This window comes from Gymnoscopelus braueri, assembly GCF_963280865.1.
Source record: "Gymnoscopelus braueri genome assembly, chromosome: 15".
Lineage (NCBI taxonomy): Eukaryota > Metazoa > Chordata > Actinopteri > Myctophiformes > Myctophidae > Gymnoscopelus > Gymnoscopelus braueri.
In genome coordinates, this window is record NC_137620.1 from 9,145,584 (window position 1) to 9,169,756 (window position 24,173).

Sequence of the window (24,173 nt, forward strand, 5' to 3'; positions counted from 1 at the left end):
AACACCAGTGGTTCTCTACTGTCAAGGATACCGAGTTTCATATGCATTAGACCAGTGGTTCTCAACCTGTGGGTCAGGAGCCCCAGGGGGGTCCCACATGATTTTGGGTTCAAATATGATTATTTTGGGGGGTCACGGCCTGAAGAGGTTGAGAACCACTGCGGTCACCATGGACCCCCAGCTCTTAGCGGTCAAACCAGTGACCTTGGGAATCCCGGACAGCCTCTCTACCCACTCATCCACGGCTGACCATGAAGCTTTCTATCAGTAACGAGCGGAGGTCACATGGTCAATCCTAAACACATCAATAATGTCGTTATGTTAACTGTTATACACAACTATGAAACAAGAACATGTGTGTGTAGTACCTCTGCTGGCCATTCCTAACAATGGTGGTTCCTTATACCAGTGGTTTTCAAACTTTTTCATGTCAAGGACCCCCAAAATGATATGTATTTGGCTGCAGACCCCCATCTCAAAAATATTTTGTGCTAGCTAGGGACCTCCAGAATTAGACACCCCAGGGAGACTTGAATTCATGGATATTTCTTTGTTTTTGTCGCATTCCTAAGCCAATAATTTGATGACCGGCAGCAGTTCCGGTAGGAGACACAAAGAGTCTCCTTTGTATCTCCTACCGGAACCGCTGCCTACCTTGGCTTGGCTTAGCAATGCGACAAAAACTAAAGCATATCCATGAATTCAAGTCTCCACGGTGTGACTAATCCATATAAAGGGCGGCAGTGGCTCAGGGGTAGAGTGGCCGGTTAGAGTGAACAGGAAACCGCAAGGTTCCCAGTTCGATCCCGGGTTCCTCCAGAGTTAGTGTCAAAGTGTCCTTGAGCAAGACATTGAACCCCTAATTGCTCCCGATGAGCAGGTTGGTGCCTTGCATGGTTTCCTCCGCCATCGGTGTATGAATGTGTGTGTGAATGGGTGAATGTAATGCACAATCTATGTAAAGCGCTTTGGATAAAAGCGCTATATAAATGCACCATTTGTCATTTTACCATTTATAGAAAAAAGAAATTGGGTGAACTATCCCTTTAATTTAATTCACGTTTATGGACGTGGGTGGAAATGAAACACGGAGACCCAAGGATCTTATTGAACTCTCTTTGTTCATGTCTTTTCCCTCCACATATATCCTCCATCCCTGCACAACAGTTGTACCCAAAACATTCCCATTTATTAAAACGAATCCCATTGGTTCTCATTGGCGTGTTGTTTCAGGACAGCGATGTGGAGCTGTACGAAGGGATCACCAAATGTCTCTCTGAGCTACCGGACACCGAGATCGACCGGATCACGCAGGTCACCGAGGTATGAGATCGCACGCACGCACGCACACGCACACACACACACACACACACACAGTCTTACATATTAACCCATTAAGACCTGAGGCGATTTTTTGAAAAAAATCTAAAGAAAGATTTTTCAAGATTTTTCAAAAATAGCAGATCTACAAGCTCATAGCGCGGCACTCGGTGCCGCACTATGAGCTTGTATATCTGCTATTTTTGAATAGCCAAAGAAATCTAAAGTGACACAGATGCGTTCCTGGTCTTAATGGGTTAAACAACCATAAACTGCATACGAAAGGGATGAAAACAAAATTAAAGCGCATTTTTTTAATTTTTGAAGGTAAATGTATGCTTTTCGTGACATCCGTTCCCGGATTGAATTGGGTTAGTGTGCAGAGAGAACTGTGTAGGGCCTCAGAGAAACTAGGATACCAGGTAAACAATGAACCTACTAGTCTAAACAACATGCTATGTAAACAACAATTCTTAACCACTTTAAACCCCAGCATCCGTTGCAAAACGTTCACAGAAAAAAAGGCAGATCTATAAGCTCAAAATGCGTCGCGGTTGAGACGCAGTGTGAGCTAGTGTTTGTGAGCTTGCTATTTTCAGCGAAGATATTTAATGTCGAGTGAAAACAGAAAAGTTACCAGTATAGAGCCCTGATGGACTCCGGTCAGCCAAGCGTAGGGTTTTAAGACACAATTAGTTTTAGTTTTACTTCTGACATTCACTCCTACCCAACCAGGCAAAGTAATGACTTTAATTTACTCTTTTTTTGTCTTACTTCAAAACATACATTGCTGGTCTCCTTGTAAGCTTGTATTCTTTTGTATTGTGTGTGTGCGTGTGCGTGTGCGTGTGCGTGTGCGTGTGCGTGTGCGTGTGTGTGTGTGTGTGTGTGTGCGTGTGCGTGCGTGTGTGTGCGTGTGTGTACAGACCAACATGGAGAAGAGCTGCTTCGTCCTGACCTACCTGACCTCCCAGGGCAGAGTGCCCCTCCTGGGCCTCAATGATGTCATCGCTGCCGTGCTCCGTGGTTGGCCCAGCCAGAGCGTGGGCTGGCTCCTCCTACACACCTTCTACCAATGCCGTCTGGCCTCCTCCGGCCCCAACACAGGTCAGTCATATACAAGGAGCCAACCGGCTTCCAGAGCTGGGTGTCTTCAGGTCCATTCACAGGTTTCTCCCAGGGAGTTTACTGGGGAAACGGATCAGTGCACCAATTATGGGCATCGCTTCAGGTTGTCACTCATTCAATTCATTTGAGTGACTTGTGTCAGTCAATAAGCGAGGGATAATCAAGCAATTAACCAAGCCGTGTAATAACAATGTGTAACCTTCCAAATAATTGCAGCTGCATGACTACAGGGATGTCCCCTGCCACATAAAGGGAGGGAGAAGAGTCTGGGATGTGTTGAGCGTTTGTCCAGGATGTTTTAGGGAAGGTTCTGACAGCTTCCCCCGTGTTAGCTGATCTGAGAGAGGGGCGGGAGGGGTTGTAGGGTTGGATCAGGCTTTGGAGATGTGGGTGTGCCATACCTTAGGTTGCTTTGTAGGCCAACGTCAGCGTTTTGTACTCTGTGCGGGGGGGGGGGGGGGGGGGGTCAGTAACTGGGAGCCAAGGGGGGAGACGCATGAACATTTTGGCTGGTTGAAGACCAAGCGTTGCTGGGGGCATTCTGGATCATTTGGAGAGGCTTAAGTGCACATGCCGGGATGCCAGTAAATTGTTGATAGAACCCATGTCTTGTTGTGATACGTGGGTAACTAAGACCAAGGAGATATGACTCACAGAAGATTTAAACTCCCATCCACTTCCTTGTTAACTTAAAACTTAAAAATTCTGTATCTCGGCTCCTGAGTACTTTTTTTTTCTCAATGAAAAACCTCTGGCATAAAACAGCTAAAAAATCTGAAATAACTCTGGCATTCAATGTGTTAACAGCCACCAATCGCTGGTAACGATCGGTGGCTGTGGTAACGGCAGAGTAATATGATACCTGTTTGATTTATGTCAGGTTGACTACTTTTGTTCCCACATTATTGTTGACTGACACGGATCACTCAAATGTGTAACAACCGGAAGTGGTGCCCATAATTCGTGGGACACTGGAAACTCGTGGATAGGGTCGGGGGGCCTAAAGCGGGTCACGAGACACTCTGAGAAGGTTACGGGCAAAGAACAACTCTATTAGGAATATCATTTTATTTGATTATGTATTAACTAGTCTTATTGAATCAAATTAAGCAGATGGGAATGGACTGACTAATGACCACCCTTGATAACAGTATATAGACCAATTGTACAAACATTGAGATTGTGTGCGTACACAAGGTTGCATGTAAGCGATTGTAAACAAAGTCGATAACGTCACAAGAAAAAATAAACTCTTCCTCTATGATGTGGCAGTCAAAGACTCGTATTTACCTTGTCCACACGTCAACGCAAAAATAGCCTTTTTAAATATCTTCACCCTAGCTGGAGTTTTAGAAAAGGTCAGTTTTCAGTGGGCAAAAAAAGGTGATCACATGTGGATGAAAGGCCTAAACGTACAGAAAAGGCTTTCGTTGCTGTCAGGAGGTTGTCCAAAACTGTTACTTTTCAGGATTCAAATTCAAAAATGGCAAAAGTAGCAGATCTACAAGCTCGAAGCGCGCCGCTTCACGCCACGTTTCGAGCTTGTGGTTCTGCTACTTTTGATGCTTTTGTGTGACGCTGTAGTACGATCAAGAAGGGCGTTAATTTACGAAAAAACACAAAAAGTTAGAATATGGTAGATAAGAGGTTTCAAAATACCTGTTTATGTGTGTGGACAGGGCCTCAGTGTGATTACAGAAAGTAACTGTACTGTATGTGATTATTAGACATGTGAGCTGCTGTTCTACTCTGTACCTGCAGGGGTCTCTAAACGCATGGAGTGGTTACTGGAGCTGATGGGCCACATCAGGAACATAGTCTATGGTGCCGCCACCGTTAAGTGCAACACCAAACAGGTATGGATTACATAAGAATAAACTGTATTTATATACTGTACTGTAGCACTTATGTTTGCTATAAAACAAAAGGATGTAAATAAAAGAGTTAAAGAAATAACTCATTTATTTGTTTATTTATTTATAGGATATCATATAAATACGCAGTGGTGTAAAGTAACTAAGTATATTTACTCAAGTACTTAAGTACAATTTTGAGGTACTTTTACTTTACTGGAGTATTTTCAATTGTCTATACTTTTACTTCTACTCCACTACATCTCAAAGGCAAATATTGTACTTTTACTCCACTACAATTATTTGAAAACTTTAGTTACTTGTTACTTTGCAGATACAAATGATTACGTTATAAAACACACATGAACCACTTTAGTCCTATTTTATACCCAGGCTATTTGAAAATAGACGATCTACAAGCTCACAACGTGTTGTGAGCTTGTAGATCTACTATTTTCAAACATTTCAGTACTTTTACTTTTGCTAAAGTACATTTTGATACCAATACTTTTGTACTTTTACTCAAGTACATTTTTAATTCCGGACTTTTACTTGTAACAGAGTACTTCTCCATTGCAGTATTGATACTTTTACTTAAGTAAAACATTTCAGTATAAGTAAAACATTTTCATAATACAAAAAAGACAGACGTAAAGGAAAAAACTGAGAAAGAAAAAAGAGCGAAGACAAAAATAAAAAACAAAAAAAAGAAAGAAACAGGGCATAATTTCAAAACAATGATGGTCATTACAATAAGTTTACACTGCTAGATGAAGCGTATGTGGAAAGTGGAAGGCATACAACTATCAAATAGGTTCAGTGTGATATTTAAGCAAGGTGATCTAGAAGTGGCTGCCATATGTCGTAAAACTTGTTAGAATTGTCCATCATGTCATATCGAATTTTCTCCATATGTAATATACAGGTAAGTTCAGATAACCAAGTCTTAAAGTGAGGCACAACATCTGATTTCCAGAGTCTTAGAATCATTTTTTTTTGCAATTACCATTGTTATGCATTACAATAGATACGACATAATGTCCCAAAAGCAGTGGCGTTTCCAGTAAAAAACAGTTGACTCTGTTTTTTTAACGCGTGGGTGAGAGTTTGACCTCTCTGCAAACCTGACCTCCCAGTATTGGAATGAATGACCGGTCTTCCCTGGGATGTTCTGTGGAACGCTGGGCATGTCACACCTTTCCTGTACGTACTTGGCATTTAGATTTATTGATCAGGGAAGTTTTTTTTAACCCATTAAGACCGGGAACGCATCTGTGTCATGTTTAGATTTGAGCTACAAAAAGCATTATTTTACACTTTGGCTATTCAAAAATAGCAGATATAAGCTCATAGCACAGCACCGAGTGCCGCGCTACGAGCTTATAATAGATCTGCTATTTTTGAAAAAAATTACATTAATTTGTAACTCAAATCTTTGCTTCTGGGGATCCCTGGAACCAAATATTTGGGGGGGTCCGCAGCCAAATACATATCATTTTGAAAACTGTAGGGATTTAGAAGACATGTAGACTCTCTACGTGAGCTTCAGGTCTTAATGGGTTAAACCACACCAGGGTACATTTAACTTGTTAAAAAGGATGTGATTAGTTAGTGTTAAGTGTTGATTTCATGTACCCATACAACCCTCCATCCACACACGCAGGCCACAGACTTCCTGCTCCAGGTGTTTGCCGGGGCGGTGGCCGCATGGGGAGACCACTCCATGCCTCTCCTCCTGGGGGTGAGAGCCTGCTGGTTCCCCTGGCAGGATGGCTCCCCCTCAGAGCCCCCCTCTCTGCCTCACCTCCTGTACGGAGAGGAGGCGCTCACCGAGTCCTCCCTGTCCCTCTGTCTGCTGGCTCTGTCTCACAGCCTGCCACAGCTGCTCTCTAAAGAGCCCTGGAGCAGCCAGCTCAACAAGGTTGGTCTGATTTATATCTCTCACAACTTTTACAACTATTCCATAATCTCCGAATGTTATATAGAGTCTGGAACTACACCTCCTGAATGTTATATAGAGTCTGGAACTGCACCTCCTGAATGCTATATAGAGTCTGGAACTACACCTCCTGAATGCTATATAGTCTGGAACTACACCTCCTGAATGTTATATAGAGTCTGGAACTACACCTCCTGAATGTTATATAGAGTCTGGAACTACACCTCCACAATTGTTATATAGAGTCTGGAACTACACCTCCTGAATGTTATATAGAGGCTGGAACGACACCTCCTGAATGTTATATAGAGGCTGGAACGACACCTCCTGAATGCTATATAGAGTCTGGAACTACACCTCCTGAATGTTATATAGAGTCTGGAACTACACCTCCTGAAATCCGAGAACGGAAGCTGTCATCTGTTAGTCATTTCCGTTCACGAAAATATCTTTACATTTTATTTTTGAATTTCCATTTCTAATAAGCAGCAAGCTATATATGCTTTGATTATTTTGATTTCTATTAGAACAAATTTGTGCGACTGTAAAGACGAAACGGAAGCGGGAGGAGGAGACGTCATATTCGCTTTATCCTCTGATCATTGTCAGAGCTTCTGTTGCTCCAGACTGTATGACGGAAGCATTTGAACTGTTGGGAGACAACAGTCTGGTTCACGAGACTACTGTCCGGTGGAAACCTTTTATGTCCAAAACTGTTACTTTCCAGGAAGTAACCTGTTTTCCAATGGATCCACTGAGGTTGATATGTCACAAGATTGACACAAACTCTTGGTGATACTTTGAATTGGTTCAGTATAAAAAATAAAAAAAAAGACAGACACACGTAACCACTTTAAACCTGGCAAACACTTTCAAATATAGCGAAAATAGCAGATCTACATTTTTTGGTGTGTACCATTCATGGGTGTGTGTGTGCGTCTGTGTGTGTGTGTGTGTGTGTGTGTTTCAGTTCATAGACTGGCTCTTCAGTCTGATAGAAAGCCCAGAGGACTGTTGGTCAGCTGCATCCATCACCACAGTCAGAGGTGAGAGGCAACACTGCTGAACTGTTTTTACACATAATATTATACAATATTGTTTAATAGCCTTCCATTCACTGTACTTACACAACCACCACACATTCTTTATGGGGGTAAATGTAGTTGCTGTGAAACCTGAACTTACGATGCATCATTGCCATTGAAAGCCAGCACAATAAGTCCCTTTTCATGGCAGCCATATCAGTTCTGTGCATAATTATAGTCCCAGTTCACAGGTTTGACCAAGGAAACATCTGATAACTTTAATAGATGCCTGATGAAGGTCCGAGTGACCGAAACGTTGAATCTTTACCGTTAAAATGTTGTAAGTGAAGACAATGTGCGGGACTCCCCCTCCCCTCTTTTTTCTACTATAAATGTGGACTCAAATAAAGAAATTAAAATGTGTGTGGTGCGTGTGTCCTTGCAGCCGCCCTGCTGTCCCTCAAGTCGTGTGCAGAGTTCCAGAAGAAGGCGGTTTGGACCAGAGCTTACGGCTGGTAGCCTGATGATGAAACTTCCTGTTTCAACGTCCTCCTGGCACAGACACGTTTCCTCATCATCATCACCACACGATGCCACCACTCAGCCGCACGCGCTCAGTCCAGCCACCTTGATTTCTTTGTTGCCTAATTCTGTTGCCGATTGCGGAAACAATTTAACATCTTCACCACTAAAACCCCAGCAGAGAAAATTGAACATCTTAAAAGGAGTAGTTCACCCAAAACAATTACTTATGTTCTATCAATTACACCACCCATGAAGCTTTGAATTGAGATTTTTTTAGTTTTTGTCGCATTCCTGATATGAGCCAATAATTACATTTTCAGCAGTATCCGGTAGGAGACTCAAAGGAGTCTCTTACTGGAAATACACCCAGTCATCAAATTATTGGCCGAGGAATGTGTCAAAAACAAAAAAGTCTCCATGAATTCAAGGCTTCATGGGGTGTGTAATTGATAGAAAGTAAGTAATTTTTTGGGTGAACTATTCCTTTAACCACTTAAACCCCCAGTATAGGGCTCTAAACTAGTGTCTTTTCTTTTAGTTTTTTTGCTCTACATTAAATATCTTCTCTGAAAATAGCAGATCTGCTAGATCTGCTATTTTCTGCTAAAGTGTTAACGAGAATTCAGATGCTGATGGGGTTATAGTGGTTAAAGTTGGGGGGGGGGGTGTGATGTCTTTTTGTGGAGGACTGTTGAGATGATTTTTATTCTCCCTCCAAAATAACAGATCTACAAGCTGCAAGCTTTTGGATCAGTCACAGTGTTTACACAAGCCTCGACCATTTTTCTTGATTTTTTTATTTGCTTATGTTTTGGCATTCCATAAAAGTTACAGAATGTACCAGAATTTTCTTTGACAATGTTAGGGTATAACTCACTGTACTGTATATTGTTAAAAGTCCAATTAAAGCGTTTGAGTTCAAAATGGAGCTATCAGGAACAATTTTTCTGGGCGTATTGATAAGCTAATGTGCACATTGGAATGGCTTTTTAGAAGAGTACACTCATGTTTTGTTAAAATACAGGACATGTGTTGAATACAGGGCTAATCTCTAATAGCTAGAAGTCCCAAGGTTGCATCAGAAACCACACACTAACATACTACACAGTCAACACAGGCAAGTCCCAAGTCAAGTCCAAGTCTTACACGTTTCGAGTCCCAAACAAGTCGTGAACTTTTTGTTTCGAGTCCCAAAAGTCATAATGCCAAATAATTGATATGTAAAGATTGACGTTAATCACGTGCATTGTTGACAAATTGTATTTATTTTCTTCCAGTCCAACAGAACGTAGTGCTGATAATGTACTTATAATTTCCTCCTTGAGGACAGAGTTTAATCCAACCATTTTACATGTCATACAAAAGGTAATCAGATAAACTTAAGTAATTAGAAACTTGGACTCTGCACAAAAAAAGGAAGACTGAAATACTATTAAACATGAATATTGATGCTCTGATTCATTGTAGTATTTAAAAAGTATTTTCTTTAATTAAAAAGCATTGTATCTGTATTTTGAATACTTTTTAGTATTTGTGTCTTGAGCCGAATGTCAAACTCCAAAAATAATTTACATTATAAATTCTTCAACATACTGTCACAACTAACTACAGTTTTAATAACTGTCTATACCAGGGGTAAGGCAATGCAAGGCAAGGCAATTGTATGTGTTTAGTACATTTCAACAAGGCAATTCAATGTGCTTTACATAGAACATCAAGCAAAGGAAACACATTTATACAATGACATTAGGATGCATGAAACAAAAGAAGTACAAATAACACAATTACAGTGCAGAACGAAAACGAAATGTAGACTCTCATTACTAACGGAACACATTTTCTCTCAAACGTTTGTATTTAAAACACTTCCGGGATAAACAGTAAGGAGCGCACCTGGGCAAGCATGTGCATGTGAACTCCGCTAGTGTTAAACCCCCTCGGCTCGCATACAAACAAACAAATTCTCCATAAATTCACGGTTTCATAGGTTGAGTGTTTTAGATTAAAAAAAAGTAATTGTGGGGGTAAAATAACCCTTTGTGTGTTTAACACTGTTGACAAGTTGCACCTGTTGTATTTATCTTTAAGATTCCAGTCAGTTGTTGAGCTGATGTCCATGATGTCACTTCCTTTTCTGCTTCTTATTCCACTTGTCCAACTGCTGTCTGCGTTCCTGCCACAGCTGATACACTGTGACACAAGCCCCTGAGAAGACACAAAAACATCTCTGTATGCACTCCTTAACTAGCTGCCACACTGTGACACAAGCCCCTGAGAAGACACAAAAACATCTCTTGTATGCGCTCCTTAACTAGCTGCCACACTGTGACACAAGCCCCTGAGAAGACACAAAAACATCTCTTGTATGCGCTCCTTAACTAGCTGCCACACTGTGACACAAGCCCCTGAGAAGACACAAAAACATCTCTTGTATGCGCTCCTTAACTAGCTGCCACACTGTGACACAAGCCCCTGAGAAGACACAAAAACATCTCGGTATGCACTCCTTAACTAGCTGCCACACTGTGACACAAGCCCCTGAGAAGAGACAAAAACATCTCTGTATGCGCTCCTTAACTAGCTGCCACACTGTGACACAAGCCCCTGAGAAGACACAAAAACATCTCTTGTATGCGCTCCTTAACTAGCTGCCACACTGTGACACAAGCCCCTGAGAAGAGACAAAAACATCTCTGTATGCGCTCCTTAACTAGCTGCCACACTGTGACACAAGCCCCTGAGAAGACGCGTGTGCGTATGTGTGTGTGTGTGTACATGAGAGCTGCTTATCAGTAGGCCAGGAGGGAGGACTAGGGCTGTCACGATTACAAATGTATTGACGATTAATAATACATAATAATAATAATAATAAAACTAAAATAATTGCGATTAACGTTTTAACACATCGGGTGCCAAACACGGTCTGAACCGTGTTTTCACTGAGTAGCGCTTTGGTGCCGAACACGGTCTGAACCGTGTTTTCAGTCTTTTCGTTTTTTTCCGTTTTTTTCCACACGGGAGGGGCTGGAGCAGCTCTGGAATCACCCGTGGTGATTCTGAGAAGGAAAGGACAGATGGATCACCGTGTCAAAAAACATGGCTCCCCATCTGCTTCCGTTCTATCTCCTTCTCTAAAACCGCTATAACTCCGAAACTTTTTACGCTGGGGAAAACGACTCATTTTGTATGCACGGTCGCTCCGCCATTGTTACTCGCGTGAGAGATGTTATCGTTCCAGGGCGTTAGCCAGGAGGACCATCGTGCAAAATGAACGCATGCTTTTTTTTCACATGGATTTCTCATCTTGGAGTCTACAGCTTAAACGGCGCCGCGCAGCTTAACGGTGAGATTTCTGGCACCGAACATAATCTGTTGTTATAAAGTTCTGGCACCGAATGTGTTTATTGTGTCTTTGGCCATTGAACATTGGAACACATGAAGCCTTTTAGGCTTCGTAATCAAAAATTGCACGGGGCAGATATGACAAATAACGGAAATATTCAAAGACATTATTGACATGTTTAATACTTAAGAAGTAGCTGAAAGCGTGCCTTGTAGATCTGCTATTTCTGCTTATTTTATATTTGAAAATGTGTGAACGTTTTTCAACATGGAAACGATTGCAACGATTACGCAAAAAATAATTGCGATTATCTCAAATAATTGCGATTAGACGATGATGTAATAATTGTGACCTACAGTAGGCCTATAGGGAGGAACACGGGTTGTCTTACCAACAGCGAGGATGGGCAGGTAGATCTTCAAGACCAGGTGGAGGGGGAAGCGTGGAGGGACATGGAGGGTCAGCTGGGTGTATGTGCTGCTGGAGGGCTCCAGGTAGGGCAAGGCCTGGTACACCGTAATTCCTACAGACGCCACATCATCAGAGACAGAAACATCAACACAGCAGTTATAATGTGACATGATGATGATGATGTGACAAAAGATCTACTGCATTACTAACGTTGTCTTAAGCCATTCAAACCGGGAATTATTATTGTGCAAACATTTGAATATGTATTTTTTTTTTAAGGATCTTTGCTTCTGGGAGGGGAGGGGGGGGGGTCCCCCTGGAACAACATATTTTGGATGTTTTACCCGTCAAAATATGTTGTTTCCAAAAAAATATATGTATTCAAAGATTTGCACAAAATGTTCAGGATTTTTCAAAAATAGTAGATCTACAAGCTGGTAGTGCGGTACTTGGTGCCACATTACCAGCTTGTAGATCTGCTATAACAGCCCAAGGTGTAAAATATGACTAAAATGACACAGATGCGTTCCTGGATTGAATGGGTTAAAAGGAGTAGTTCACCCCCCCCCCCCCCCCCCCCCCAAAAAAAAGTATTTTCTATCAATTACGCACCTCATGAAGCCTTGAATTCATGGATATTTTATTTTTTTGTCGCATTCCTGAGCCAATAATTTGATGACCGGGTCATCGGTCAGTAGGAGACTCAGTAGTCTCTTATGCAGTAGTCAGAATAATTTGGCTTAGGAATGCGACAAAAAAAAAAAAAACTTCATGGGGTGTGTAATTGATAGAAAACTAGAAAAAGTGCTCCTCGGAGCACAGGTCTCCGCCAGGTCAGGTAGGTTATTGTGGGCCAGCAATGTTGGGGATGTGGCAATCAGGATGGAATATGAAAAATCGGACGGAGCCATCTTGATCACTTGACTATAGAGATAATGTGTACCGATTTGCATGATGTTTGGACAACATTTGTAGGAGTAATATAAAAATAATATAATATAAAAAATGTTTTGCCAAAATCTGCCTCCTGGTGGCAGTATAAGAGGGCAATCTTAAAAGGGTGGCATTTGTTCCTCAACGTAGTGCAAATGTGCGTGCAAAGTTAAGACCACAATCGGACACTGCGTTCATGATTTGCATCATTTTGTTCAAAACGGGCCACTCCTGCAAACTTTAGATGTCAATCTTAGCCAATCAGGATGGAATATGAAAAATTAAACAAATTTGTCTTGATCACATGACTATAGAGATCATGTCTACCGATTTGCATAAAATGTGGATAAAATCTGAAGGAGTAATATCCAAAAATGTGTTTTACATAAGTCAGCCTCCTGGTGGCGCTATAAAAGGCAGATGTGAAAAATGATGATTTGAAAATGTTCAAGTGGCTGTCTTTCTCGTCCTAGTAGGAATGTGCGTGCAATATTGCACGGAAATCGCACACTGTTTTTCATGATTTGAGGCATTTTGTTCAAGACTGACCAATCCTGCAAACTTTGGAGGCCAATCTTAGCCAATCAGGATGGAATATGAAATATCTGAAAGACCCGTTTTGTGTAATGACTAATGAGTATAGAGATACTGTGCACCGATTTGCGTGATGTTTGGACAAGATCTGTAGGAGCGCTGTCAAAAACATTGTTTTGCAAAGATCGGCCTGCTGTGTGGCGCTATGACAGGCCCATGTGAAATATTTGGTGCAGAGGTTCTGCTCTGGCATCCAAGGAGTGTGTGTGTGTGTGTGTGCTCAGTTTGGCTGCGGTCCAGCCAACGGTGCCGTAGATTAGCTGTTCACAGCGATGGACATGCGGACACGCGGACGGACGGACAGGGTGCAAAACACCCTGTCCGTGCCTTTTGGCCTGGCGGAGACAATAAGTAATTTTTTGGGTGAACTACTCCTTTAAACCACTTACTTTGGGCACATCATTATTTTCAATAGGGCTTTAAAATGATTGTTAGAAGATTATTTTACGATCTTTGTGGATATTATTGAAGAATAACATATTGAAGAGAAAAACTTTAAAATGTTTTTTTCTTTATTTTAGCGTCCGTTTTCATGAAAATGTTGACTATAGCACCTTTAAGTGGTTAAAGTTCAAGCTGTATATGCACCACTGGAACTCAAATGCATGAGGCCGTCATGTGACTATGATCAAATGATATGCGAGTTTTAACTGTAATACAGCGTTTGCCATAAAATGAACACACGTTTCCGTTTCACAGGTCAATATCAGCTTCCTCTCATGCTTCCTGACGTGTCAGTAATATCGTGTCTGTTCTGCCGAGTCATTTCCTGTATGCCCACATTCTTGTACAAACACGATTACATCACATTCATGTCGAGTCATGTTTCACAGTGTCAACGCTGGGCAGACGTTAGGTGGTAGGAAAACATCTAGTACCATGCTGCTTTACACACTGTTCCTTCATGATGGGAGGTTTCAGGGTCATTTGTAGGTTAAGGCAGTGGTTCCCAAACTGAGGGGTCCCCAAATTATGTTGGGGGAGTCCCCAGATGATTTGCTTAATGTGCAACATTGTGTTCTCACTCAACAGTAAGCAAACAAATAACAAGTGTATACAGGGTATCTGCACATTTCTAAAGTGGCAATTTAATGACTTTTAAGACCTTTTTTAATACCACATTGTTAGACACTACATAAGAAAGAGGCAAACATTGTGAAAATAGCCGAATTACAAGCTCACAACGCCTCGCACTACCAGGCGTTGAGAGCTTGTAGTCCGGCTATTTTCACAATGGTATCTGTGCAACCGAGTCGAACTAAATGTAATGCCTACAATTCCAAGTGCTTGTTGGGGTGGGGGGTCCCCAGTTCAAATATGATTATTTTGGGGGGGTCATGGCCTGAAAAGTTTGGGAACCCTTGAATACTTCTTTCCGCAAAATGACTTTTCCTATCAGTTATTCACCCTGTGAAGCCTTCAATTCATGGAGACTTTTTTGTTTGTTTGTTTGTGTCACATTCCTTTATGGTGAATCAAGAGAATACTTGATTAATTTGAAGAAAATAGGGCTCCGGGATTAACAACAGCAACACTGAATCACAGTTAACTCCAACACAGCTCTCACAGTATAATATAAGTGTGTCCTATCCAGTCATACCCTCAGTACTTCCAAAACACACGCATTTTTCACTGAAACCTTACTCTTCCTAAGATAAACAGTCTCATGCACGAATGGCACACACGCCTGGGCGGGCGCTCCTTGTGTACGAGCCCATTTATCCTAGAAGTGTGTTACACAGTTTGAGTGAAAATGTGTGTGTTTTTGAGTTTAGTAACTTCATTTTGCTGTTTTGTTTTGCTGTTGTTAATTATTTATGAATTATGGGGTCAAATTATTGCTTTAATATGTGATTTATGATAAGGAATGGAAGCTATGTGTTTCCCTACAGTAAATCATTCCACACAACCTCAAAAAGACCTTCTGTTTTTAACCCATTAAGACCGGGAACGCATCTGTGTGTCATTTTTTTTTTAAACTTATGTTGCAATAATATCAGTGGTTCTCAAAAACTTTTCATGTCAAGGACCCCCAAAATTATATGTATTTGTCCGCGGACACCCCCCCCCCCCCCCCCATCTCAAAATATTTTGTTCCAGGGACCCCCAGAGCCTTCATTAGTATCATCAGATTTGAGTTACAATGTATATATATATATTCAAAGATTTGCACAACTTTGCAAGATTTTTCAAAAAATAGCAGATCTACAAGCTCACTATGAGCTTGTAGATCTGCTATTTTTGAATAGCCAAAGAAATCTTAAAATGACACAGATGCGTTCACGGATTGAATTGGTTAAACTCACACCTCACGTTCATGTGAAGCATCACTATCGCTATTGCTATCCTGTAATGCAATGGTTCTCAAAGTGGCGTCCAGGGACCCCCTGGGGTCCTTGAGGGGTTTCCAGGGGGTCGCTAGCAAAATGGCTATTGGCTATTTTCTAAAACAATTGGCAAATCTTCTCTTATGGGGTCCCTGTCACAACAGCTTTACAAATGGGGTTGTGAGTGGCCAAATACATTTACATGTTTATGTGCTTGACATGGATATGTTTAACCCATTTAGACCTGAGGCCGATTCTAAAAACGCCTTCTAAATCCTGACCTTAGTTTTCTGAAGAAATATTTATTCAAAATTTACAACAAATGTATGTTGCTATACACTGTACATAGCAACAACAACCCCAAAAGGGGTTCCCGTCTTGAAATGTATGGTTACAAATAGGGGTTCCCGCCCTAAATGGGTTAAGAACCACTGATTGTAACATTTGCAGCCGAGAAAGCACAATAGGCTCTATGCACAGCAGCCATATTGTGAAGAAATTCACAGGTGTTGCCAATGATACTAATGAAGGCTCTGTCCATTCTGGTCAAACAGAGTCAGGGTGCTGATGTTGTGCACGTTGGCTCACTGGAAACACTCTGCAACACCAGTGGGTCTAAACTTGGGGTTCAGGGACCCTCATTGTTCCTTAAGGGGGTTCCAAATGGCCTCTTACGGGTGTGTAACTCTTGAGAGTGTACAAATGGAACCAAATGGACCCGTAAGGGTCCATTTGGTTCCATTTGTACACTCTCAGAGTTATGGGGGTCCACTGTGCTACACTAAATGGAACAGAGCCTTCATTAGTATCATTGGTAACACCTGAGAAGGAAGTGATAATATGGCTGCTGTGCATAGAGCCTATAGTCACTTGAACTTCTCAGTTGCTCTGAGTGTTGGCTAAATGCCTCAAATGTAAAAAATAAACTAACGGAAGCGTGAAAACGTGAACGCAGTTCATCATAACGTGTTTCTGTCACCTTCTGTGATGACGGAGACGGCGTAGAGAGGGATCCACAGAGTGTAGCGAGCCCACAGCAGGTCGAAGGAGGGCATTCCCATCACACTGAGGAGTTGGTGAGGATACCTGAACACAAGGGCAAGATATCCACACATTACTTGAGTTTACAATACTTTGGAAAGAAATCTTTACTATAACAACACACTGTCCTCCTTTTAAACAAACATCCTTACATTAACCCATTTACCCATTCAAACCTGAGGCCGATTCTACAAAATGTCTTCTAAATCCTAACTGTTTTTTGAAAAAAACGTATGTTACTAAGTCAGTGGTTCTCAAACTTTTTCATGTCAAGGACCCCAACATTTATATGTATTTGGCCACGGACCCCCATCTCAAAATATGTTGTTCCAGGGACCCCCAGAAGCAAAGATTTGAGTTACAAATGTTCACTTAAAAAAATATATATTCAAAGATTTGTACACATTTTCACGATTTCTCAAAAATAGCAGATCTACAAGCTCATAGCGCGGCACTCGGTGCCGCGCTATGAGCTTGTATATCTGTTATTTTTGAATAGCCAAAGGTGTAAAATAATGCTTTTTAGCTCAAATCAAAAAGTGACACAGATGCGTTCCAGGTCTTAATGGGTTAAGACCTGAGGCCGATTCTACAAATGCCTTCTAAACCAGCAGTTCTCAATCTTTTCCGTAATTAAAAATTATTCAACATTTTTCAAACACTAAAATAGCAGATATACGAGCTCGCAGCGCGGCACAAAGTGAGCTTGTATATCTGCTATTTTGGAATAGTTAATGTTGAAATGTAAAATTACACAGATGCTTTCCCGGTTTGAGAAAGGACCAAAAGGTGACTTGACCAAGGTGCTGGTCAATGCAACACCCTTGGTCAAATTTACTCCACTACAAGTCAAAGTAGCTCAGTCAAAATGTTACTCAAGTAAGAGTAAAAAGGTCATTGCTTTTAAATATACTTAAGTATTCAAAAGCACATGCTTTGAAAAATACATTAAGTAAAAGTAAAAGTAAATTTCTTAATTTTTATATCAACAAATTGCTGTAATGTTTTCACAGTGAATTTATAGGACCTTGTAACTCTTGTTTCAGAGAAGTACTGTAACTCTCTGAAACCACCTGCACTGCATGCACTGATGTGCTTGCTTGTAGAACCACTATCTTACATAAAGCCTGCAGAAACACCTATAAAAACACAGAAATGACTGAGGAACCAAAACTAAATACTTTTACTCCTATACACCTATACAAGATGTACTGTAACAGAGAGGAAACACGGCTAGTGTGAGAGCAGAAGTTAGGCCAATTGCATTTTAGGGAAGAAAAAGAAATTGCCAACCTAAAGGCAAAACCGCACCAATGCAACTAGTCGCAACTCCTTGCAACAAAACCGTTTTAAGGTCAACCGCACCAATGCAACTCCTTGCAACTGCCATTGGGGATAACGGTTGCAAGTGGTTGCATGTTGCAAGGAGTTGCATGGCGAATCATTGGTGTGGATGTGGAGTGGGCTTAAAAGTACTCAGTACTTTACAGCCTTCCTAGAAATGTACTCGAGTAAAAGTAAAATATTTGTCTTGGAAATGTACTCAAGTAAGAGTACTAAGTATCAAAAAAATCTAATACTCAAGTAAAGTACAGATCCTCAGAATCTGTACTCAAGTAAAGTACTCAAGTACATTTATTCTGTTACTGTCCACCACTGAGCATGATAAATATCCATGCTTCAATCTGCCCACGGGTGAAGCATTGTGTTTTTTCCATGGGCCGTGTGGTCCATGATGATAGGCCCACTGTCCCATTTGAAACACTGTCTCCACCGTTATGTTCACATCACTAAGTGTTGACCAATGGATAGAAAGGATCACAGCAAAGCAGGGGTCTTCTTCAACGTTTTTCAGGTCAAGGACCCCTTAGCTGAGAGAGAGATGAAGCAGGGACCCCCCCCCCCCCCCACTACATATTGGATTCATGTTAAAAGGTGTGTTTTCATACATTTAAAGGGGTGGTGCCATAGTTTTGCACTTTTTCTGTTTTTCATGTGTCTATGAGGTTGATAGAACTTCATTAAGCCCCCTGCTGGTGTTTTTATGGTGTTTTAGGTCTTCTCTGACTATTTTGAGTTTCTACCTGGAGGCTGAAACCTTGAGGGTCAAACGTGCCAATAGAGAAACAGCGCTTTAGTGACATAGTAAAAACATACCCTCCCCCTCATTATCCTAACACAACAGGTGTGGGCATGAGGAGGCGGAGGGACTAGGACAGGTGGGTGGTGCTAAGGTGGTGGAGGAGGTGCCAAGGTGAGAACCAGGTATACTTAATGAACTGGAGGCGTGTCCACATAAAAACATAATTTTAACAATTTATGTACACTTTTTATAACCATAATACCTGATGATCATGTTTTAGGGGGGGGGGATCACTGAAAATCACGGCACCCCGTCTTTAACCGCTTAAACCCTCAATACTTTGTAAACTTGACCTTTGGCTTGGTACTTGGTCTGCTCTTATTTTTCCCTGTACATCAAACCTCGATCTACAAGCTCTTCGGCTAATGTTCCCCCTCGAATAGGGATGCGAGGGTTCAAGTGGTTATATGTAAAAATACAAAAATAAAAGTCCCCGTCACACAAAGGTTTGGTGGCCCCCCAGCAGTATCTCTGAGGAGCCCCTAGGGGTCCCGGACCCCCTGTTGAAGACCCCTGCAGTAAAGCGTATATAACACACCTTAACAGATCTAGGATAGTCCACAGCATGAACTGGACAGTTACAACTGGACTGCTCTGCAGGTCTTCTAGGCTGATGATCACCAAGAAGAGCAACAGGTTCCTCTCCACCACCTGGAGGTAGAAAACACAAACTGGGTTAAAGCCATTAATCCATTCAATCCGGGAATGCATGCTGTGTCATTTTAGATTTTTAGCTATAAATGCTCGTGCTCGTAGCACGGCACCGAGTGCCGTGCTACGAGCTTGTAGATTGTAGCTATTTTTGAAAAAAAATGAAAATTCGCGAAAATCTTTTCATATATATATTTTTTTTTTTTAAAGCGAAGATTTGTAACTCAAATATTTGCTTCTGGGGGATTCTACAAGTCTCTTCTAAATCCTAACAGTTTTTTTGGAAAAACAATGATGTTGCTATAATATCAGTGGTTAACGAACTTTTCTTCATGTCATGTCAAAATTATATGTATTTGACCGCGGATGGCATGGAAAGAGATAGTAAAGACTGGCTCTAGTCTAAGGAGAGGGTATAATATACACACTTGGACCAGGCGAGGTAGAAGCCTGCTCTGTTCGATCTCATCAGCGATGTGGAACAGCTCCAGCACAGACAGCAGCTGGCAGAGAGTCATCACCACCCCTACGGCGTAGAAGGTGTCTGCTAACGCACCTGGAAAACAACAATAATATGAACCAGGATCACTGTGACTGCACTACAACGTCATGATGCTGGTCCTACGGTGTAGAAGGTGTCTGCTAACGCATCTTGAGGCGGAAAAACAACAATAATATGAATGAACCAGGATCACTACAACACTACACTGCAAGGTCATAGACTTAAAGGGATAGTTCACCCAAAAAAAGAACTTTTTCTTCCTATCGATTAGTCACCCCATGGAGACTTGAATGTATGGATTTTCTTTTTTTTTCTTCGCATTCCTAAGCCAATAATGTGATGACCAGTGGACCAGTAGGCAGCGGTTCCGGTAGGAGACACAAAGGAGACTCTTTGTGTCTCCCACCGGAACCGCTGCCGGTCATCAAATTATTGGCTTAGGAATGTGACAAAAACTAAAAGATATCCATGAATTCAAGTCTCCATGGAGTGACTAATCGATAGGGAAAAAAAGTCATTTTGGGGGTGAACTATCCCTTTAATGTCTTACAGTACCATGTGTTTACAATTCTGGCTAATGAAGTATTCAATCAATCAATCAATCAATCAATCAATCAAATGATGCTGCTTTGAAGGGATCGTGTACTGAAAAGAAGAGAATCACTCAGGGGTGATTTCCCTCCAGGAAAGGGCATAAATGACAGGAGAAGGGTACTCAGGGCAGGGGCAGAGGCAGTGTCATCGTCATCATCGTGACAGTTAACTAAGCAAACACTCTATAGCAAAGATTACTATCAGAATATAGAGCTATAACACTTACTTTAACAATAAGAAAATCACTTACTGCACCTTTTTAATTCAATGGATGTATCTTTGGAAGTGTGCAACCATCAGGTTTATGTTCATAATGGTATTATAATAATAATGATGATAATAATAATAATAATAATAATAATAATGTCTCACCTCGACCAAAGGAGAGAATCCTGGCGGTCATGTTTGCCAGCAGCCATGTGTGTCCACAGAACTGGAACAGGTTGTATGTGAACACATACACAGACCTGATGCTCAGCCTGTACACAAACAACATGTACAGTATGTGAACACAAACACATAAATGATGCTGAGCCTGTGCGACACGTTGTGAGCTTGTAGATCGGCTATTTTCCACTATTTTTGAAAATGTTTCAAAATGTATGAACCTTTCTCAACATGGAAACGATTATGCAAAATAATTGCGATAAGGCGATGATGTAATAATTGTGACAGTCCTATATGCTGAGCCTGTAGTGTGTAGACCATACATGGGAAACTGGCGGCCCGGGGGCCACATGGGGCCCCCACCTTCACTTAATGCGGCCCGCAGGTTAATATCGGAATACTGATATATTATTGATTTCAGCTGTTACAATTCCAAACATGCAAACATGACCTGCTTTAATTACTTCAGTCTATATTAGTAGCTTAATGACTAGTATTACAAATGTATTGTCTTTTTTATGTCCAATGTATTTGCATTTAAGTTCATAAAGTTAACTAAAGTATAACTAAATGCATTTGAAATTGAATAAAAATGTAACTTCTCAGGATTACAATTCAAAAATAGCAAAAATAGCCTTTGCTATACTTTTAGTAGTGGTTCTCTATGTAGGGGTCCGGGGACCCCCAGGCCCCAGGGGTCCTTGAGGGGGATCCAGGGAGGGAGCCCCCAGCTAAATGGTTTGATATAATGTTCACCGTTATTATTACAGTTAAATACAAGTGGAGAATGCACAAGAATGTCTATTTTGGTCAGAGTTGCACTGTTATCTCTGTACCTACAGTAGCCTAGACAGACAGACAGACAGACAGACAGACAGACAGACAGACGTCAGCTTGTAAGTGCATTCATTGACAGTAAAGGACCTCTCCTTCTCCCTTAAAGCTTCCATAGAAATAGCTCCCCTGTTTCATGAGGAACCCCTCCTCCTCCTCCTCCTCATCATCATCATCATCATCATCACCTTACATTGTTACAGTAAAGCCCAAACTATTCTATTCATTGGAAGGAACAGCACCACACCCTGAACATTCCTTTCCTAAGGCATCTGGGAATGTTACACTACTTTACATTGTAGTTACAGCCTGTGGTGTTGTTGTTATAGATGACAGATAAAAACATACAAAACATACATTAACCACTTCAGCCCTATATACATTTCGGCCATTTGAAAATAGCCGATCTACAAGCTCACAATGCCGGGCATGCTATGCATTGTGAGCTTGTAGATCGGCTATTTTCAAAATATTTTTTATACATAAGAAAACTGGAAATGGGACATTCTGCATAATGAGTACTTTTACTTTTGGTACTTTAAGTATATTCTGATGCCGATACTTTTGTATTTTTGAATTCCGGACGTTTACAAATTACTTGTAATGGAGTATGCAGTATTGATACTTTCACTTAAAGTAAAACATGCGAGTACTTTTTCCACCACTGCTATCAAGGTACATTTAAAATGTGTCCCCTAAGGCAACAACAACATTCTTAAAGTAAAATTCTTACCTCATTTTTATTTCAGAGCGAAATCAGGACAAAACGCTGCAAAAAAAGCGGTGTTTTCCTCTCCCTGATCACAGCATCGTGTTATTAAACTGTTATAACCTTTTTCCTCTCCTTGATCACAGCATTGTGTTATTAAAGTGTTATAACCGCCACATCTCTTCTCATTCACCAACATCTGACGATCGATCAAAACAACGTTGTGTTGTTAACTTGAAGAAAGAAGATCGTCCTCCACATCTCCTCCTCCATTCACCAACATCTGACGATTGAAAGCAAAACTAAAACTAAATGTTTGACTTTGTTTTAACCCCACAGCAATGTAGGTTTACGGGTTTTTTGAAGCTCTTTTTAAGACAGTTTCTTGGTGAAGCTGTGGCTTGTCTGGACGGACGGGAACGGTGCAGAGAGCTGACACGCAGCCATCCAAGGAAGGAGAGGCGTGTCTGTCCTGTCCTGGGGTGGAGAGAGGAGAGGAGAGAGGTGGAGGTGGAGATCCATGCTGACTCCTCCACTGTCGTTTAGGGCAGGGGTTCTCAACATGTGTGTCGGACCCCAGGGGGGTCCCCACATGATTTTTTGTGAAGTGACTTTTAAGACTTTTTTAATACCTCAATAAAAGAAAAGAAAGAAATAAGACCATTGCTGCATCAAAAGTAGTCAACAAACTATAGCCTATTATAAAAACTCGGGATATCTCGGGATATCTGGGATAAACTCGGGATATCTGCAAAAAGTTGCATTTCTTAATTCTTATAAAGCTTGATATGAAGCTTTTCTCCTTTTCTCATCACCTCTAGTGAGGAGGCGCCCCCTAGTGGCTGTTTGAAATCAACTTGATCTGAGGGATACAGGGAATGGACTTCAACTTTGATTAATTGATTGATTGATTGATTGATTCATTCATTCATTCATTCATTCATTCATTCATTCATTCATTCATTCATTCATTTATGCATGCATTGAGTGTATTTACACAGGTCCAACAAATGGCCATGCATGATCATACAGATGTATTTTCTGGGAACTTCTCCAAACTCCACCAAACATTTAGACACCATCAAGAGACACCGTGGAAACGAATAAAGAAATAGAAAGACAAACATGTTCTTTCTTTTCATTATGAAACAGAGTCCACTGAAAGGCAAGGCCATACCACACGGTGCATCCAATTATGACATAGTTTAGACTGAAGGCTCCCAAACAAAATTTGCTGCGTTGTACATCACAATAATAATACACAACAAATACATCACAAACAATTAAAAGACACATAATAAAAGGCACATTTACCGTGTGTGCCTCCTGAACCGCAGAACTGGCTACTTTGTAGGTTTCGATTGTTATTACAAAACATACATAAACCACTTCAGCCCTATTTAAACTTTTGTGACACATTGTGAGCTTGTATAGATTAGCTATTCTAAAACTATTTTTATACATTTGAAAACTTAATGGGACATTCTGCATAATGAGTACTTTCTACTTATGGTACTTTAAGCACATTTTGATAACAATGCCTTTCTACTTTTACTCAAGTACATTTTTAATTCCGGATTTTGAATTGTAACAGAGCATTTCTACATTGCAGTAGGCCTATTGACACTTTTAATTAAAGGGCAAGACCACTTTGGTAGAGGTTTGGGTTGTGTATTTACCTTGCCATGATGTAACTCCAAAGGTGGACAAGAAATTAAAAATAATTGCTCCATTGATTAGAAATTGATAATTCAAAATATGCTCCTCATTGACTTACATGGTACGGTAAAACAGCTCTCAAAGTCACTCTTTTAGCACGTAAACAAACGCAAACAAAGTTGATTCAGACAATATAGAACATCACCAAACCTTAACTTCCTGTTGATTTTTACATCTCTGAATGTACAGTCTGAG

At 41.0% G+C, this 24,173-nt stretch overlaps 2 protein-coding genes across 2 annotated transcripts in view; one reads left to right on the forward strand and one right to left on the reverse strand.

Moving 5' to 3' along the window:
• focad (focadhesin) overlaps positions 1-8,422 on the forward strand; it is a 110,195-nt gene extending 101,773 nt beyond the window's left edge. Inside the window, exons 39-44 of the mRNA XM_080451202.1 lie at positions 1,234-1,323; positions 2,247-2,427; positions 4,210-4,304; positions 5,965-6,222; positions 7,211-7,286; positions 7,711-8,422. Of these exons, the coding sequence (XP_080307328.1) occupies positions 1,234-1,323; positions 2,247-2,427; positions 4,210-4,304; positions 5,965-6,222; positions 7,211-7,286; positions 7,711-7,784 (774 nt within the window). The 3' untranslated portion in view covers positions 7,785-8,422. The remainder of the gene's footprint in view (positions 1-1,233; positions 1,324-2,246; positions 2,428-4,209; positions 4,305-5,964; positions 6,223-7,210; positions 7,287-7,710) is intronic.
• Positions 8,423-9,034: 612 nt separating this feature from the next.
• Positions 9,035-22,422, reverse strand: hacd4 (3-hydroxyacyl-CoA dehydratase 4). The gene is made up of 7 exons (XM_080451215.1): positions 22,284-22,422; positions 20,702-20,808; positions 19,662-19,789; positions 19,121-19,233; positions 16,378-16,484; positions 11,525-11,656; positions 9,035-9,995 (listed from the first exon to the last, which is right to left on the reverse strand). The coding sequence occupies exons 1-7, from the start codon at positions 22,286-22,288 to the stop codon at positions 9,913-9,915; spliced, it is 675 nt and encodes a 224-aa protein (XP_080307341.1). The 5' UTR covers positions 22,289-22,422; the 3' UTR covers positions 9,035-9,912.
• Positions 22,423-24,173: the final 1,751 nt, after the last annotated feature.